General features: G+C 43.6%; 1 protein-coding gene across 1 annotated transcript in view; it reads right to left on the minus strand.

Annotated features, from left to right (window-relative positions):
• The window catches only part of TRIM14 (tripartite motif containing 14), a 34,613-nt gene that overhangs the window by 8,459 nt on the left and 8,871 nt on the right, over positions 1–17,283 (minus strand). Inside the window, exons 2-4 of the mRNA XM_075067505.1 lie at positions 8,577–8,672; positions 5,446–5,679; positions 2,596–2,758 (exon numbers count right to left, since the gene is read on the minus strand). Coding sequence (XP_074923606.1) covers positions 2,596–2,758; positions 5,446–5,679; positions 8,577–8,672 — 493 coding nt within the window. The remainder of the gene's footprint in view (positions 1–2,595; positions 2,759–5,445; positions 5,680–8,576; positions 8,673–17,283) is intronic.

Below are 17,283 nucleotides of genomic sequence, written 5' to 3' on the forward strand. Positions count from 1 at the left end.
AAAAAAACACACCAGAGAGTGTATTCTCCCTATACAGATGATTGTGAAATGGAATGTAGCCAGACAGCTGATGATTCGTGCAAAGGTGATGTGATCCCTTCATTACATCACCAATAAACTTCCAGGATTCTCCACTGCTCCTGAAGCCATCTTGTTGTACCATGCCATACTTGACTCAATGTTGTCTAGTGCATCTTTCACAACGGGGTCAACTCAGGGATAACTGGGTGGCCTGTGATATACCAGAGGTCGGACTAGATATCTACTGGTCCCTTATGGCCTCATAACCAATGAATCTATGAACAGTTAGGGTTTCCATATGGCTGGGGTGAGGAGGTTGTTTTTCTTTATGGTCCTATATTCCACCAGGCGTGCCCTGTCCTTACAAATGCATATCAGCTACATGCAACAAAAGAAGCTAGCTCAAAAAGTGTTACAGTTCAGAATGCACTCAATATTCTGGGGAGAATATCTGTTATTATAGCACTGCTATTTAACGGTATTACGGAGTATAACCTTGTCTTACACACTGAGCTAGCCACAGTGTGATTAGGAGTGAGATAGTGCAGCTATGGGAGCCTGGGCCTCCTAGGTTCAAATTAGGCAGCCCTTCTGAGGAGACTTTAAACTAGGTAGGTTATTACTTAGATCTGAAGTTCTTTGGGGCAGGGACTGTCTTTTTGATCTGTGTGGTTCACTGGCTTTACTACAATACACGTAATAAATAATGCCATGAATAACAACAACAACAAAAGGGGGAGACTGGGAGCTCTTTCAGTTAACTCAGTAACAGGGCACTTCTAACAAACAAAGTATGGCAGAAGACAGAGCTGATCGAAAACGAAAGCAGTGTATTGGCATAGCCATCCATTTGGAACATGGAAAACAGGCATGAGAAATGTTACTAAGCTATGGCCATTGGAGCTGCATAGGATGAGTCTCTCAGGAGGCATGTTAATACCGACAGGTAGACATTATGTAGAAAAAAACCAAGGGAGGAAGGGGCGTGTATTTATCACTAAAATAGCTAAGTACTTAGAAGACCAGAAAGCGCTAAACTGCCATCACAGAGACAGTCTTGATAAAAACAAAAGAGATGAGCATGAGGAACTGCTCTCGACTAGTAAGGCTATAGGAGAGACATTTCTCAAGGTACTCTAACACAGCTGCATATGCATTTAAGGCATTCCTAAATAATACAGGAGACAACATGCAGATGAAATTTAGTGTATATGTTATGGCTGGCACGTGATGGCTTTAGCACTAAAAAGCCAATAGGTTACAGTGAGATGCAAAGGAATTCTGGGAATACTCTGAACTAATGGAACATCTTACTAGGTTCTACATTACTATTCACAACTCAGGAGAAACATGTTGGGGATTGGTCCTGCTTTGAGCAGAGGGTTGGACTAGATGACCTCCTGAGGTCCCTTCCAACCCTGATATTCTATGAGCCACCGAAGGGACTGATTCAGGAGGAAAGAGTAGAAAAGCTACATATGGCTAGCTTGGAGGAGGAGATGTCTGCACTACAATCAGAAGTGTGACTGCAGCATGAGTAAACACTCCGGAGCTGGCTTGGATCTAACAAGTTCACACAACAATCGCAGTGAAGCTGCAGCAGCATGGCTGTACAAGCCCACCCGGGACCCTGGATAGTCAGGTAGCTAGCCCATGCTGCCACGTCTTCAGGGCTATTGTTATTTGAGCTGGCTAGAGCTAGCTTGGGTATGTCTGCACATGCTGCAGTCACACCTCTGACTGCAGGGTAGATAGGGTCTATGAGGCAATTACAGGGAGGACACAAGATTACAAATGGTGAAGGATGCCAGCCCCAAAGACAAACAGGAAATAGTTAGGACCCTACAAGAGCAATGGGACAAAACGTAATAGGAAAATTTAGGCTGACTATCAAGGAAAACTCCCTGATGGCGAGACTGTGGAACAGTCTCCCCAAGGTGACAGTGTAAGTTCCATTGCTACTGAAGGACCAGTGGTTTTCCCAGGCCTTTCCCAGCAGGAAGTTCTGTGAGCTGGCTCTCTCGTCCTGAAGGGCTGTCACTCAGCACCCTTTCCTCTCCCTGAAGGCACTGGGACTGGAAAGTTCCCAGCACCTTGTGTCTTAAGTCCCTATTTTTAGTAGTTTGTAGCTAGACAGAGGCCAAAGCTAGAACTATTTATCCTGGTGGCTTTTGGGAAATGGAACCTGCATCTAACCCACCTTGGTTTAAATTTGGCCAAAAAGAGCAACAGAAAAGTCAAGACCAAAGAGGTTTTGCAGAACTGCCAGCAATAGGCAGACACACGTTGCATGTGTCATGTAAAATGAGCAACAGTACTGCACGTTCAATTGTACTGACTACATGGCAGTGGTAAAAGGCAAAGTGGGTAAAGCTAACTTAAGCTAAACTCCTTACTCGCCAAATGAGAAGTGGGTAAAAGTTTACCTCCATTTACCCTTGGCTACACTACTGCTATATGGTGCCTGTCTGCCTGCGAACACTACTGAGTGCCAGTAGTGAACAAAGAATCATAAGGAGATAGCACGAGGCTGCAAAATCGAAAGGGTTAAAAACAAGGCACGGTTAACGGTACCTTCTTTCAGACGAGCTTCTAAAGGTTTCTGCAGAACGGACTGCATAGCTCTTGCTAAGCCCCTGTAATGGTTCATAACATGCTCAAATGACATAGGCACCGGGTGATACTGTTCCGCCGGAGCCCTCTGCTGCTGTATTTCTTTTTCTGATGCTGTGTAGTCCTAAGGACACAAAATCAAATCCTAGAGTTAGGCAATACCTTTTTGGCCATTTCTTCCCTCTCCAAACCCCAACCTGGGCTCAAAAGCTGAGGTGGAGTCACAAATCTGCAGTCTCTTTCTCCAGCAAGCAGGGATATATCAAAAACAATCAGCAAAACCTACTGTCCATAATAACCATGCCCTTCAATTCTCCCCATGTTTGGGCTGCTTAACACAGTAGCAATAGCCCACGTGTTGGTGCAGCCAGCCTGCATCCCAGCATAAGGGTTCCTCTGGTGGTGCAGAGCTGGGTACTACTGCAATCTTGGGGGAAATGTTGAATTACGAAGGGAATTTGGCCTACCTATAGTCTTGTTAGGGTTCAATGCAGAAAATACAAGGGCGGGTTCTGAATTTCCTACCCCTGCAGCGTGCACAGGCCAGACTGCCAAGAGCTCAGCTCCTATTCAGGTGCCTAAAGTGAAGTGGCCAGAGTTTCAATAGCGCTCCACCCCAAGCAGCTCCCACTGGTCTCATTTGGGGTGAGGTGGAGGTGGACTCTCTGCTATTCTCAATGGAAGTTGTTGGGTACTGAGCATGTCTGAAAATCTGGCCCACAGCTCTTACTGCAGAGTGGTACAGTCCAGGCATCCCTGTCATAAAATATAGGTTGTGAGGCTTTGGGGGGTGCAAACACAGGCCTTCCCAAGCAACTGACATCACAGGATCAAGCGTCCTCCTGCATAATTTTTCAGGTCTTTAGCTGTTGTATGAAGAGGATCACTGAGAGATACGGGTAGCATCTACCAGTAGGCGATAGTGTAGGCCCCGCCTTCCAGAAAATGATGCCTGTCATCTGTGAGACTCTAGGAACTTCTGTGGTGTAAGTGAAGAGAACAACTGACAACACTCAGCTCTCACAGGTCTCTTCCCAGGTATCCCTTTCCTCAGATGTTCAGCTGGGCATGCTCTGCACAGGGAGGGGGCTGGAGGGGCTGACTCATAGACTCATAGGTCAGAAGGGACCAATATGATCATCTAGTCTGACCTCCTGCACAAGGCAGGCCACAAAACCCTACCCATACACATTTATAACAACCCCGAACCCATGACTGAGTTATTAAATCTCAAATTTTCGACTGAGAACCTAAGCGCAGGGAATCCACCAGCAGCGACCCATGCCCGCTCCGAGGAGGCGAAAACTCCGGCCTCTGCCAATCCGCCGCGAAAATCCTTCCGACCAAATATGGGATCGTTAACCCTGAGCATGGCAACTCACCGCCAGCCCCAAGAGAATTCTCCAGTACTCAGTCCCTCCCATCAAACTCCCTCTACAGACCATTGAGCAGACTTATCTGCCGTATGCCCAATCATTGCCAAATTAACTTATGCCTCTAATCCCCTCCTATACTTATCTACTTTCCTTACGCCCATAGTTTGCCCCACTACTTCCTCGGAAGCTTTCCAATTCACTCCCCTAATGGTTAGAAACCTTCGTCTAATTTCAAGTCTAAACTTCCTAATATCCAGTTTGTACCCATTCGTCCTCGTGCCTACATTAGTACTAAACTTAAATAAGTTATACAGGGATATAGGAAAAGTGGGTATAATTTTGCCCCTCTCTTTCACTTAATGGTAAAGATCCTTGTGATCTAAACCAGCGTTTCTCAAATGTCACCCCAGGGGCTTTTCTTCCGGCCACAGCCTCCTGGGTCGTGATTGCGAGGGGTGAGCGGGGGATGAAACCAGTGGGGATCTAGCTTCCAGCTTCAGCCCTTCGGTGGCAGGTGACAGCCCTCCAGTAGTAGGGCTTCGGGCTCCAGCCATAGGCTCAATTCCACAACCCCACCCATTCTGCCCATCACCCCAGGCCACCGCTGCCTCCTCCGGCCCTGGGCTTTAGGTTCTGACCCCAGGCTCAAACCCCCCCGCCCCCATTACTGCTGGCCCCTGCTGTGTCCTCCAGCCCCAGGCTTTGTGCATTGGTCCTGGGCTCACTACCCTCCCCATTGCCACTCGCCCCCCACTAGCTCTCACCCACCCACCCAGTGCTACTGGCCCCCACTGCCTCCCTACCCACCTCCTGATCCAGGGCTTAATTTGTCCCCCCGCTTGCCAGGCTGAGTAAGTCTGCCGCGACAGGTGATATTTATAGGTTCATTAATATCGCTTTTCACTGCCTCCCAGCTAGCTAGCAAGTCTAAAATTAAGAAGTGCAAAAGAAACTACCACCACCACCACAAAAGACAAGAACATGCAAAGCACCTTATCTGTGTTTCTATTCAGTTTATGTCCAGTAAAGAACAGAGACAACTGTACATTGTTTTTATTATTGAGTTTGCAAAAAAAACCCTACGTAAATAAATTACGATTTGGACACGTATATGTGCAAATTTATTTGTTTCTCCTAAAGTTAATTAAGTATTTTAGGAAAACACAGCAGGAGTTGGTGACTGAACTCCGAGGCCACCAAAAAATTTGTTGCGAGACCCCCTGCAATCTAAACCCAGTGTAAAAGTGGAATCATAACAGTGTGGGTTACTAACCGGAAGGGCAGGAGCTAGACTATTCACTGAGAGAGAGGCAATAATAAGGGGGAAAGAGAGGATAAGGAACTTTGTACATATATAGCTATAGAAGCCAATACAATAAGCCTCCAAAGTGGTTCACCATTAAATATCAGAGGCAGAAAGAGAGTACAATGCTACCTGTAATAACTGAATGGGATCACTTCGCTGCTGGATCTGCCTGACTCGGTCTGAGAAGCTCTCTATGATTTGAATTCGTTCTTGACATTTCTCCGTCTGCTGCTCATACATCATGAGGGCCCGCTGAGTCTTTTCATTTATGAATTTTTTTGTCAACCTTTCCTCTTCATCAAGTAGTAACCGGAGTTCGGTGAACTTCCCTGCCAGAGATGCTTTACTAGCCGAGGCGTGCGCCTACAGATAAAAACAGAATGGCAGACACATTCGGAGTATAAGTGCTCTGATGTGTCTCTGTCAGACTTTAAAAGTTACAGTCCCACAAAGTTTTACTGATTTGTAGCTTTCCTTTACAAAAATGGAATAGCCACAGTCCAGACAACCACACTTGTTTGGGGTGTTCCTGCTACTGTCCTGGTGAAAAGGCTCAGGGACAGATTCTGATATCCTTACTCTCACTGACAGCATCTTAACTTCAGTGGGACTACTCACATAGTAAGATACTACTCACTGTGAGAAAGGGCATCAGAATCTAGCCCTTAGCTGGCAGTGTCTGGATTGACACCAGGCAGTCTCTAGAAGTCTGGCAGATGTGGGATCTGGATTTCTGTGTATGCTTGAAAGGGAATATTTTATGTCCCATTATCAAACAAGTTAGGTAAGTAGAATTGTTGGAATGAGGGCATCTTAAATGTGAAGGACAGCCAGCGTCAATGTCCAAACCAACATGGAAAGGTCTCCGGATCGCACTGATAGCATCTCCATAATGTACCCAGCAAAAGGCTTTCAAAGCATAAGCTCCTGGGACCATCTCTATAGGGACAAGTACACTGACAGTTCTCCACACAGAATTAGTAATAGTTTCCTGTTTTTATTGGACTCAGATCCTCACATGATGTAAATCAGTGTAGCTCCATTAACTTCAAGAAAGCTATATCAATTTACACCAGCTGAGGAGGTTCATCATTCGCAATGTGTATTATTTCAGTACAGCGCTCCCAGATATGTATGTTCCGCTACCACTAACAAGTGGCTGATTGCAGAATTGAAACTAGGGGCAGGATTTCTGTTTCAGGTGAGCCCCCGCATCTGCAAGCACCAGGTGCAGGTGCCTACAGAAAATGCACTGTTCTGCTGCGGAGCTGAAGCTGTGATGTCACTCTGAGGTGGGCAGTGGTTGGCTAATTCTCCCTAATAACAGACAATATGGGTCTATGGCTTACTCTGCACTACACCCAGTTTGCCAGCACAGCTATGTTCACTAGAAGTGTGAAAAAAATTACACACACTCCAAGCCTACATAGCTATGCCAGCAAACACTCTGGGGTATGCATCTATCCCAACGGAAGAGTACTATTCTCAGCTGAGCTAACGTTGTTATGGGAGATGGCATAGCTATGCCTTCTGTTGGCTATGCTGCGTCTACACTAGGGGGCTTTGCCAGCATTGCTATACTGGCCACGACTCTTAGTGTAGACAAGCTCTCTGTGACTGCTATTTGACACTGGGCTTGTCTGCATGGGAAACTTTTACCAGTTTAACAGGTATAATTCCCCCTGTGGGCACTCTTATTCTGCAAGACTGGCTTTTTTCAGTTAATCTTAAACTTCTCTGCGACACTCTGTATCCAAAGCAACACCCTGGCACCCCCATATTTACCATGGTGATAGGATTATGATATATGATTTGTACAAAGTCTGCCTTGGGAGGTGGTATTCTAAAAGTCTTGATCTGTTGAACATCAATATCCTGTTGGATTGAATGTGCTGTCATCGTATCTGCAGTTATAAATATTGACTATGTATCACTATTTCAAATGTGTTTGCTCCGGGGGTGACATCCCCCAGGTAGTTTACATCAAGTCTAGCCAGCACATTGTGAGTGGACTATTCAAGGCGATGGCCCATTAAGAAACCCACCCAACTGGTCTTCCTGTGAACACTTCAGTCAGTATATGGATAATGGCTGCTACGATTCATCGAAGCATGCAAGGGCATGTCACTAGGTCATGTGATCCTGGACTCCATCTTGTGTCTACACTTTTCCACAAACTGGGCTGGGGGCTTTGTTTGGGACAATGACATTCCCTCCACATGGCAGAAGCTATAAAAGAGGGGAAGGGACATCATCACTTGGCCTCTCCCCCCCTACAATTCAACACCTGGAAACACGACTAGAGGACAAAGACTTTGACTGGGGACAGGGTCCCAGGCAGGAAAGGTGGATTCCAGCCTACGTATGAAAGATCTGCAAACTGTTTGTACTATCAGAGTGAGACAACACTTGATTTAAATCCTGGCTAATTTATAGAACTCAGATTGTGATTTTGTTTTATTTCATAGGTAATCTACTTTGATCTGTACACTTATTATTTATAATCGCTTAAAACCTCTCTTTCCATAATTAATACATTTGTTTTACATTTTACCTAAAAACAGTGTGGTCTGACTGAACGGTATGAAAAATCTTAGCTCGGTTAACAAAAAGCTTGTGCCATGTTCCTTCCATATTGAAGGAGGGGTGGACGGGTTAATAAATTTACCCTGGTCAGGCTTTTGACCAGGGCAAGAAGGTACAGTTCTAGGGTTCTGTGCTGGGGGAACTGGCTGAAGCCTCTCTATTGTTGGTTCATGAATGACTGGCAAAAGCATTTATGTGATTCGAGCCTGTCCCTGCCCATGAATGTTTGTGTGAATGCAAGACCTGGAAAGGTCTGCAGCTTGTCACAGTGTGGGCGGGAACCCAGGCTGGTGAGACAAAGGGCTCAGCAGTACCCCAATTCCAGGTTGCACCCCAGGAACACCCATCACATGCTCCCTAAGTGACAAACTACACTGCTAATAGGCCCTCTTCTATGGCTGTCCACGCAGGTGGTTATACTGACATAACTACAGCAGTTTATAGTCACACCTTACCTTATACCCATATAATCTTCCCACACAGACAAGCCCTTTGCCAGTTAACAAAATACTGGGAACAGAAAAGTTAATCATTACATTTACAACAGAAACTTCACAGCAAGTTTACTTTTGCTCTAGAAAACCATGCTAGTGATTGAGTAGCTGTCTAAGCTGCAGCATGGGTGGCATCTGAAAGCTGCTACTCCCTGATTAATAAGCAAGTTTCCCCTTTACCTTAAGGTCATTAACAGCTTGTTCTATATGTCTTATATTGCCAACTTCCTGTCTCTTTTTCAATTCTAGCTCCTTCAAGTACGTTGTCATGAATTCCTGTTCATGTAAAACAAAATACATACTTGTCATAAACAATGGTTACAAATATTGTAATTATACGTTTTTCTTTCTACAGCAGAAGAATAGTCAGAAACTGCCCAGATCATATTTATACAAGGTAAATATTAATACTTGTTAACTAGATCACGTATTTGAACATTTAAGCAGCCCATCTGTGCTAGCTCTTGTACAGTTCAAAGACACGTACAAGCTGATATCACTTCTGCAAGACATAGGGTACGTCCAGACTACCTGCCGGATTGGCAGGTAGCGATTGATCTATCGGGGATCGATATATCGCATCTCGTCTAGACGCAATATACAGATCCCCAAACGCACTCCCGTCGACTCCGGATCTCCACCAGGAAAGCGGCGGAAGCAGAGTTGACAGGGGAGCTGCAGCCGTCAATCCCGTGCCGTGAGGATGGGAGGTAAGTCAAAATAAGATACATTGACTTCAGCTACACTATTCCTGTAGCTGAAATTGCGTATCTTACATCAACCCTCCACCCAGTGTAGACCAGGCCATAGGGAAACTCACTGGGAGAGCCTGTTTTTTCACCCTGAAATCTCTATTGTTGCTCAGACAGAAATAATACCACCTGCATATGTGTTTAGCAGTTAAAGGATCCCAGCTGAGCATTTTCATTTGGAAAATAACCCAGGATCTATTACCTTGCCTCGATTCAAAATCCAGTGAATATGTGTGACACTTTTCAGTTGCAACAGATGTCTTCTGCTTTAGTATGTACCATAGAGGCTGTACTATAACCAAATTTTATGTAAAGATTAAGCAAATTTATTCTGGCAGATTCTCCTTTACATATCAGCCCTGTTCCTCAATAGGGTTGTTTATGACAAGCAGCTATGATGGTCACTACTGTTTAGAAAGGATGTGGACAAACTGGAAAGGATCCAGAGGTGAGCAACAATGATGATCAAAGGGATGGAATGCAAGCTATATAAGCAAAGGCTGAAGGAACTGGGTATGTTTAGTTTGGAAGAGAAGTGATTAAGGGGGGACATAATAGCAGTCTTCAAATACTTGAAAGGCTACCATAAAAAAGATGGAGGAAAACTGTTCTCTCGTGCCACAGAGGAAGAGGCAATGGGTTCAAAGTACAGCACAGCAGATTTAGATTAAATCTCTGGAAAAACTTGCTAACTGTAAGAACAGTAGGACAATGGAACAAAGCGTCCAGGGAAGTCGTGGAAGCTCCTTCATGGGAGGTTTTCAAAAAGAGGGTGGAGTCATCTCTTGAGTGATTTAGACACATCAAATCCTGCATCTTGGCAGGAGGTTAACTAGATGGCTCTTGTGGTCCCTTCTAGCCCTATGATTCTATGATTGCAAGACATAGCAATGGTGGAGTAACTTTAAAAAGGGTACACATTGATTTTTTTTCCTAACATAGTTCAATATTTTAAAGTGTCTTTGTTTGCTGGCTGAACTACTAATTCAGGTCAGATTTTGATATCCTTACACTGGTTAGTACTTTACTCTGTGAGTAGCCCCGCTGATTTCAGTGAGGCTATCTGCAGTTAAATACTGCTCCCCATGAGTAAGGGTCTGAGATCCAGACCTCAGAGATTAAGGTGGAGATTTTCTAAGGCAGCCGGCTCCCATTGGAAGTCAATGGCCATCAGCACCCAGACTGTTAAAGCTATTTAGGTGTTGCTGAGCTCAGTGTTGAACAGCTATCTGATTTAGGAACATAGATCTTATTTTCAAAAGGGAGTTAGGCACTTAGAAGTCTAAATTCCGTCAGTGATGGGATTCAGATTCCTAAATCAGTTAGGTGTTGCGATGCTGAGCACAGCAACACCTAAATATCTTTTATAATCTGGGCCTGGGTGCCTATCTGCCCTTTTGTGGCTTGGAAAATCGCCCCATCAGCTTGTTTCCAGCATTCCTATAGACCCCATTCCACACGGATTTCTACCATAGTCGTGAGTAACTGTTTGTATGATGAAGCCCTTAATTAGTTTTTTTACATATTGACAGCTTAAATTGTGATTTTAAACATAAAAGCCACACCATGTTCCAAGTAACTCTTTCACATTGTTAGTTTCACTCTGATAATACAGCATGATAAGGGATTCAAAAACCTTTAACAATCACAGTTAATAGCAGTAAACGTCCTGCCATTGAAAACTCCCAAAAGTGTGCCCTTGAGCACTCGGAACTTCAATGGACTCTGAAACGGACATGTTGCAGTTTTGGAGATATAGCAACGTTTTAATTTGTGATGTGAAAACACATACAGAAAGAAATGAGCTAGAGAGAGTGAAAAGAGGAACAGAATTAACCTAATATACATATAAAGTGAAGGCTCCCGGTGGGTGACAGTAACACAAATATGAATGTTTTGACATGCTTTGAATGAGAATTTCCTTTCTTTTTTAGAGAATCAGAGTAAGGAACACAGTTTTTCAATCCCTTTAATATTTTTCAGAGTTTGAAATTTTTTTCATCTCAAATAAGGATGAAAAGTCAAAATCTCAAAAATATTTGTGAGCACACAAAAAATTCCGGTTCAGGTAAATCAGAATGATTCATTTAGAAAATTTCAAAACATTTTGTTTTGATTTTGACATTTTCTTTTTTAATCTATTTAGCTTAATTATTTAAACAAAAAGTTGTTTCAAATCAGAAAAACGCAATTTTTCATTCAGAAAATGTCAAAATGTTTCAAAACTTTGTTTTTCAAGTCAGGAGATTCATCAAACCCGAACCTGCTTCATGACCAGTTTTGGTTCCAACAAATTAGTATTTTTTGATGGGGACAAAAAAAGTGATTAATTGAAAAAATTGCCAACCAGCTCCAGTACAGAAGGGACTAGAACAGACTGTGCAGGTCAGTTGTGAGAGATCTGAAGTCTCAACACTGCCTCAGTTTGCACAGAAGGGTGATAATGCAGGTTTTTTAAGCTCTCAAAAGTATGTATTATCTGATGGCTGGAGAGACACTGCTGGGTTCTAGTGAGTTTAACTGGGTCAGAGTGGGACAAGCTGCCCCATGCTGATCTCCTCCAGATTAACCTATTGCAGTGTTGTGCCTGTTGACTACCCAGGAAATTGATAATGCTTGTGCATACTTCTCTGCCATGCTACACAACGAAGCTTGAGTCGAGATTGGCTGTTGTGCATGATCTTGTATGAATTGTGTTCCTCTCTAGAATGCATGTCTATAACCGATGCTCTGTTTAAAACAAACCACATCCAATTACCGTTTTATTGGAGTGAAAGAAAATAACCATTTGGCTGAGTCTGGTACAGGATGTCCTGCACTTCGTTGCTTCTGCAGACTGAGCTCATTGCACACACAGTGATCCATTCATAGACTCCAAGGCCAGAAGGGACCACTGGAATCATCTAGTCTGACCTCCTGTGTAACACAGGTCAGAGAACTGCCCCCAAATAATTCCTCGAGCAGCTCTTTTAGAAACACATCCAGTCTTGATTTTAAAATGGCCAGTCATGGTGAATCTACCACGACCCTTGGGAAATTGTTCCAATGGTTAATTATTTTCACTGTAAAAAAAAAATCACACCTGATTTCCAGTCTGAATTTGTCTAGCTTCAGCTTCTAGCCATAAGACTGTTCTAATTTTCTCTGCTAGACTGATATTTGTGATATGAATGCTCCCCACACAGAGCTTCCTCTGAAATGGGTGCTTTTTAATGGCGGTGCTCAGTGCTTGAACGAAAGAAAAGAGGCACCATCAGATCTGCATGTTCTATATACCTGCTGATTTCCTTGCATCCCTCCATCCCCACAAAACTAGGTTCCTAGGTGCTCTTCTCCCATCCCCTCAAATTATACATGTGCATAATTTGTCAATAGTTACATTATTTCTTTCCTTTCTGTCTGGAAATCAGTCATTCAGGGTGTTGACATTTGAAACTGCATTGGAGGAAGGGCAGAGCTGAGACAGGGGCATGCCGTATTGTTATGCTGAAAGGTCTTAATCCTTTAGTTCTTTGATCTATAGACAATTAGAGACCTGGTTAAAGATGAAAGATACGCATTCCAGAGGCTCTGTGGGTTTCTTATTTCCTTGTTCTCATTTTCCCATTTTTATCAAAATCAATAGGCTTCTGCCCACTGAGGCCTAAAATTTTCCCTGAAGTTTTGGAAGAGATCAGATGCAGTGTTCAAACATTATTGTGTTATATGCACAGAGAAATGCTATCAAGTTGAGTGTAGGACTTGCTTTGTTTGGCCACTGTCTCCTCTGACTAAGATTTTCAAAGCTGGTTGCCTGAAGTTAAACTCCTGGGTCCATATTTAGGCATCTATGCGGCCTGGCTTGACACTACTGAAAGTCAAACTACTATACCTAGCTATCTAAGTAAGATTTAGGAGCCTAAACTTTAGGTAGTCTTGGCCTCTGTGAGCAGAGGAAAAGAAGTCCCATTAGACCTCTGATTGGGGCACAGAAGGAGTAATCTGCCTTCAGAGCAGGGTGCATAAAAATCAATGATTTTTTTTTTAAATGTAAAAAATTTGATTTTTTTTTGATAAAATGCTTTTTGAGGAAAAAACCTATCTAAAGAGTTTTAATTAAGATACATTATAGCTCAAAGATATCTCATCATGGAACTGGGATTATAAATTCTAATTCTATAGTATGTAATGTTTAAGAAAAGTTTTGTAAACGAGTTCCAATAGTTCATGGATTAGGGACCCAATCTTATGGGGTTCCACGGGCTTTTGTATAGATTTAGGTTAATCTTTCTATCTACCCAATGGGACTCAGTGCTCAGCCTAGAAGATACCATTAGATGCTGAGTTTTGCAGATCCCAAACTGTGGATTTGTGTCACCAGAGATAACGTGCTTGTTAACAGCAAAAATGTTTTTAAATAAATAAATAAATAATAGAGGTGAGATATAACAGACCTCAACCCTATTGTCCCTCTGCAAATCTGTGTACACAGAGTCAATCCCTTAACTCTCTCTAAAAGTGCAAAGTTTCAAAAAGTTGAATGAATAAAAGATTGTTGGGGGTGGACTAGATCTGGAGAAGAAGTCTGGAGATACATGTGAGACAGCAGGGACAGGCAGTAGAAACAGAAGTGAAACTGTTTGAGCAGCATATTTCACAATGCACTTTTATGTAGAAATCTATGATTAAATTGAGTCTTCCTGACCAGTAATTCAGACCAGTCATCTTAACTTCTCTACCCAGAAAGATAATCAAGCAAACAATTAAGCAATCAATTTGCAAACGTCTAGAAGAGAATAAGGTGATAAGTGACAGTAAGCATGGATTTGAAAAAAACAAATCATGTCAAACCAACCTGATAGCTTTCTTTGATAGGGTAACAAGCCTTGTGAATGGGGGGAAGTGGTAGACCTGGTATATTTGACTTTAGTAAAGCTTTTGATACTGTCTCACATGACATTTTCATAGAAAACTAGGGAAACACAACCTAAATGGAGCTACTATAAGGTGGGTGCATAACTGGTTGGAAAACCATTCCCAGAGAGTCGTTATCAGTGGTTCACTGTCATGCTAGAACGGCATAACAAGTGGGATCCTGCTGGGATCAGTTCTGGGTCTGGTTCTGTTCAATATCTTCATCAAAGATTTAGATAATGGCATAAAGCAGGGGTCAGTAACCTTCCAGCTGTGCTGTGCTGAGTCTTCATTTATTCACTCTGATTTAAGGTTCTGTGTGCCGGTAATACATTTTAACGTTTTTAGAAGGTCTCTTTGTGTAAGTCTATAATATATAACTAAATTATTGTTGTATGTAAAGTAAATAAAGCTTTTAAAATGTTTAAGAAGCTTCATTTGAAATTAAATTAAAATGCAGACACCGCCCCCCCCGCCCGGACCAGTGGCCAGGACCCGGGCACTGTGAGTGCCACTGGAAATGAGCTCGCGTGCCGACTTCGGCACTCATGCCATAGGTTGCCTACCCCTGGCATAGAGAGTACACTTATAAAGTTTGTGGATGATACCAAGCTGGGAGGAGTTGCAAGTGCTTTGTAGGATAGGATAATAATTCAAAATGATCAGGACAAACTAGAGAAATGGCCTGAAGTAAACAGGATGAAATTCACTAAGAACAAATGCAAAGTATTCCATTTAGGAAGGAACAATCAGTTGCACAGATACAAAAGGGGAAATGACTGCCTAGGAAGGAGTACTGCAGAAAGAGATCTGGACGTCATAGTGGACCACAAGCTAAATATGAGTCAACAATGTAGCACTGTTGCAAAAAAAGTAAACATCATTCTGGGATGTATTAGCAGGAGTGTTGTAAGCAAGACACGAGAAGTAATTCTTTCCCTCTACTCCGCACTGATTAGGCCTCAACTGGAGTAGTGTGTCCAGTTCTGGGTGCCACATTTCAGGAAGGATGTAGACAAATTGGGGAGAATCCAGAGAAGAGCAACAAAAGTGATTAAAAGTCTAGAAAACATGACCTAGGAGGGAAGATTGAAAAAACTGGGATTGTTTAGTCTGGAAAAGAGAAGACTGAGAGGGGACATGATCACAGTTCTCAAGTATGTAAAAGGCTGTTACAAGGAGGAGGGAGAAAAATTGTTTCTCTTAACCTCTGAGGACAGGACAAGAAGCAATGGGCTTATATTGCAGCAAGAGAAGTTTAGGCTGGACCTTGGGAAAAATTTCCTATCAGAGTGGTTAAGCACTAGAATAAATTGCTTAGGGAGGTTGTGGAATCTCCATCATTGGTGATTTTTAAGAACAGGTTAGACAAACACCTGTCAGGGATAGTCTAGATAATACTTAGTCCTGCCTTGAGTGCAGAGGACTGGACTAGATGACCCCTTGAAGTCCCTTCCCGTTCTATGATTCTATGATCCAGTGGAATTTCCGAGAGGAGGACAAGCAGAATTTCCTGCCACATATGTTGCCACCCCGCCACCCCCGCTTCAAATGCAAGCACACGCACACACATACACACTGCAGCACTGGTCATAAGTGAGTACTTAGAACTGCCTGGAGAACATTTCTGCAACGCTTCGATTTGAATCCCAGCATACATCTGCTTGTGAGGTCTTCACTTTTTACAGATGAACAAAATAACCGCACTGCCCACCTCACAGAGCAACACAAAATTTTGACCAGCAATGTCTTCATTCTGCGTATTAGACTACACTGTCAGAAAAGACAGCTTGGATGGAAATCCGGGGTTACAATGCCAGAGCCCAGGCTGGTGTGCCAATATCCCAGCTCACCAACTACACTTAGGGCTTGTCTACAGTCAGCATGTGCAAACCGCTCTTTGTCGTAACTTTTGCAGACAAAATACTTCCACCCCTGCAGGTGGCAGTTTGTCGGCAGGAGCACACTGCCACTTGATGTGGCAAAACTTTTGTCTTTTCGGGGGGCAGGAGGGGTCTATTTAAGCATTCGTGAAAAACAAAAGTTTTGTCGACAACTTGGCAGCGTAGAGAAAGCCTAAGAATTGATGCCATGTCCTGGAGAGTGCCTCTTTCTCTTCTACTGAATCCACAGTCAAAAAAGAAATCTCCACCAACAAGAAACCAGCAGATGTCAGCAGAGGCTAGATATTTAAGGCCAGAAGCTCTAAAGAGCTCAGCACTCACAATCAGGAGCCAGATGTTCAAAAGACCTCAAGCTGCCATTTCAGCATCAAGGTAAGCAGCCGGATTGATTCTAGTCCAAAGGTTTGATTCTCCACTGCCAAGTTCCTTGCAAGAGTCATTTACACCAGTGCAAAGTATACGTCAAACTCCAGCATCTCAGAACAGCTAGTAGCATTTGACCCCACTTTGCACTCATTTTGCTTAGGTGTAAATGACTACACAAGTCACAAAGCAGTGGTGAAACAGGATCGTAGGATTTTAACTTGCGAGTGCTGGGTTTATATTTTGAAACTCTTTGAATAAAACTATTCTTTCCTCTCCCATTTTCACTTGCTCATATCTCTCCGAAACATGCTGCTTTGAATCTGAAACTTTCCAACCCAAGAGTAACTTTTCTGGAACCTGTAAGGAAAACTGGGCGACGGAGGGCTTTTTCTGCTTAAAGGGTATCTGAGGCATGAAGGAGACACACTTAACATGCTGTTTACTGTCACAGAATCAGAACTCTTAAACAACCTCCTTAACAAAGGGATTGATCCTGCTTCCCAACTGCAGCCTGCAGGCAGATCACCAAATGGAATCTTCTCTGGTCAATGGTCATTACAGGGCAGGCTTCCAGGGTCAGGGGCTCCTGGGGGTGATGACCGTCAGTTTGCTCTCCCACCAGCGAGTCCTACAGCCTCACAACAGCCAAAACAACCCAGCTCCCTGTCATAGACTATCAGGGTTGGGAGGGCCTCAGGGGGTATCTAGTCCAGCTCCCTGCTCACAGCAGGACCAACCCCAACTAGATCATCCCAGCCAGGGCTGCGTTAAGCAGGGCCTTAAAAACCTCTAAGGAAGGAGATTCCACCACCTCCCTAGGGAACCCATTCCAGCGCTTCACCCACAGTAATTCCCGCACAGCGGGGCAATGAAGAGGGACTGGCCCCTCTACACAGCTGGGTCCCAGGCCAGGACGGTGCAGGTGAACCAGGGTCGGGCACTACGCGGGGTCCATACAGGATCGAGCTCCAG

Source organism: Chelonoidis abingdonii, chromosome 6 (genome assembly GCF_003597395.2).
Source record: "Chelonoidis abingdonii isolate Lonesome George chromosome 6, CheloAbing_2.0, whole genome shotgun sequence".
NCBI lineage: Eukaryota > Metazoa > Chordata > Testudines > Testudinidae > Chelonoidis > Chelonoidis abingdonii.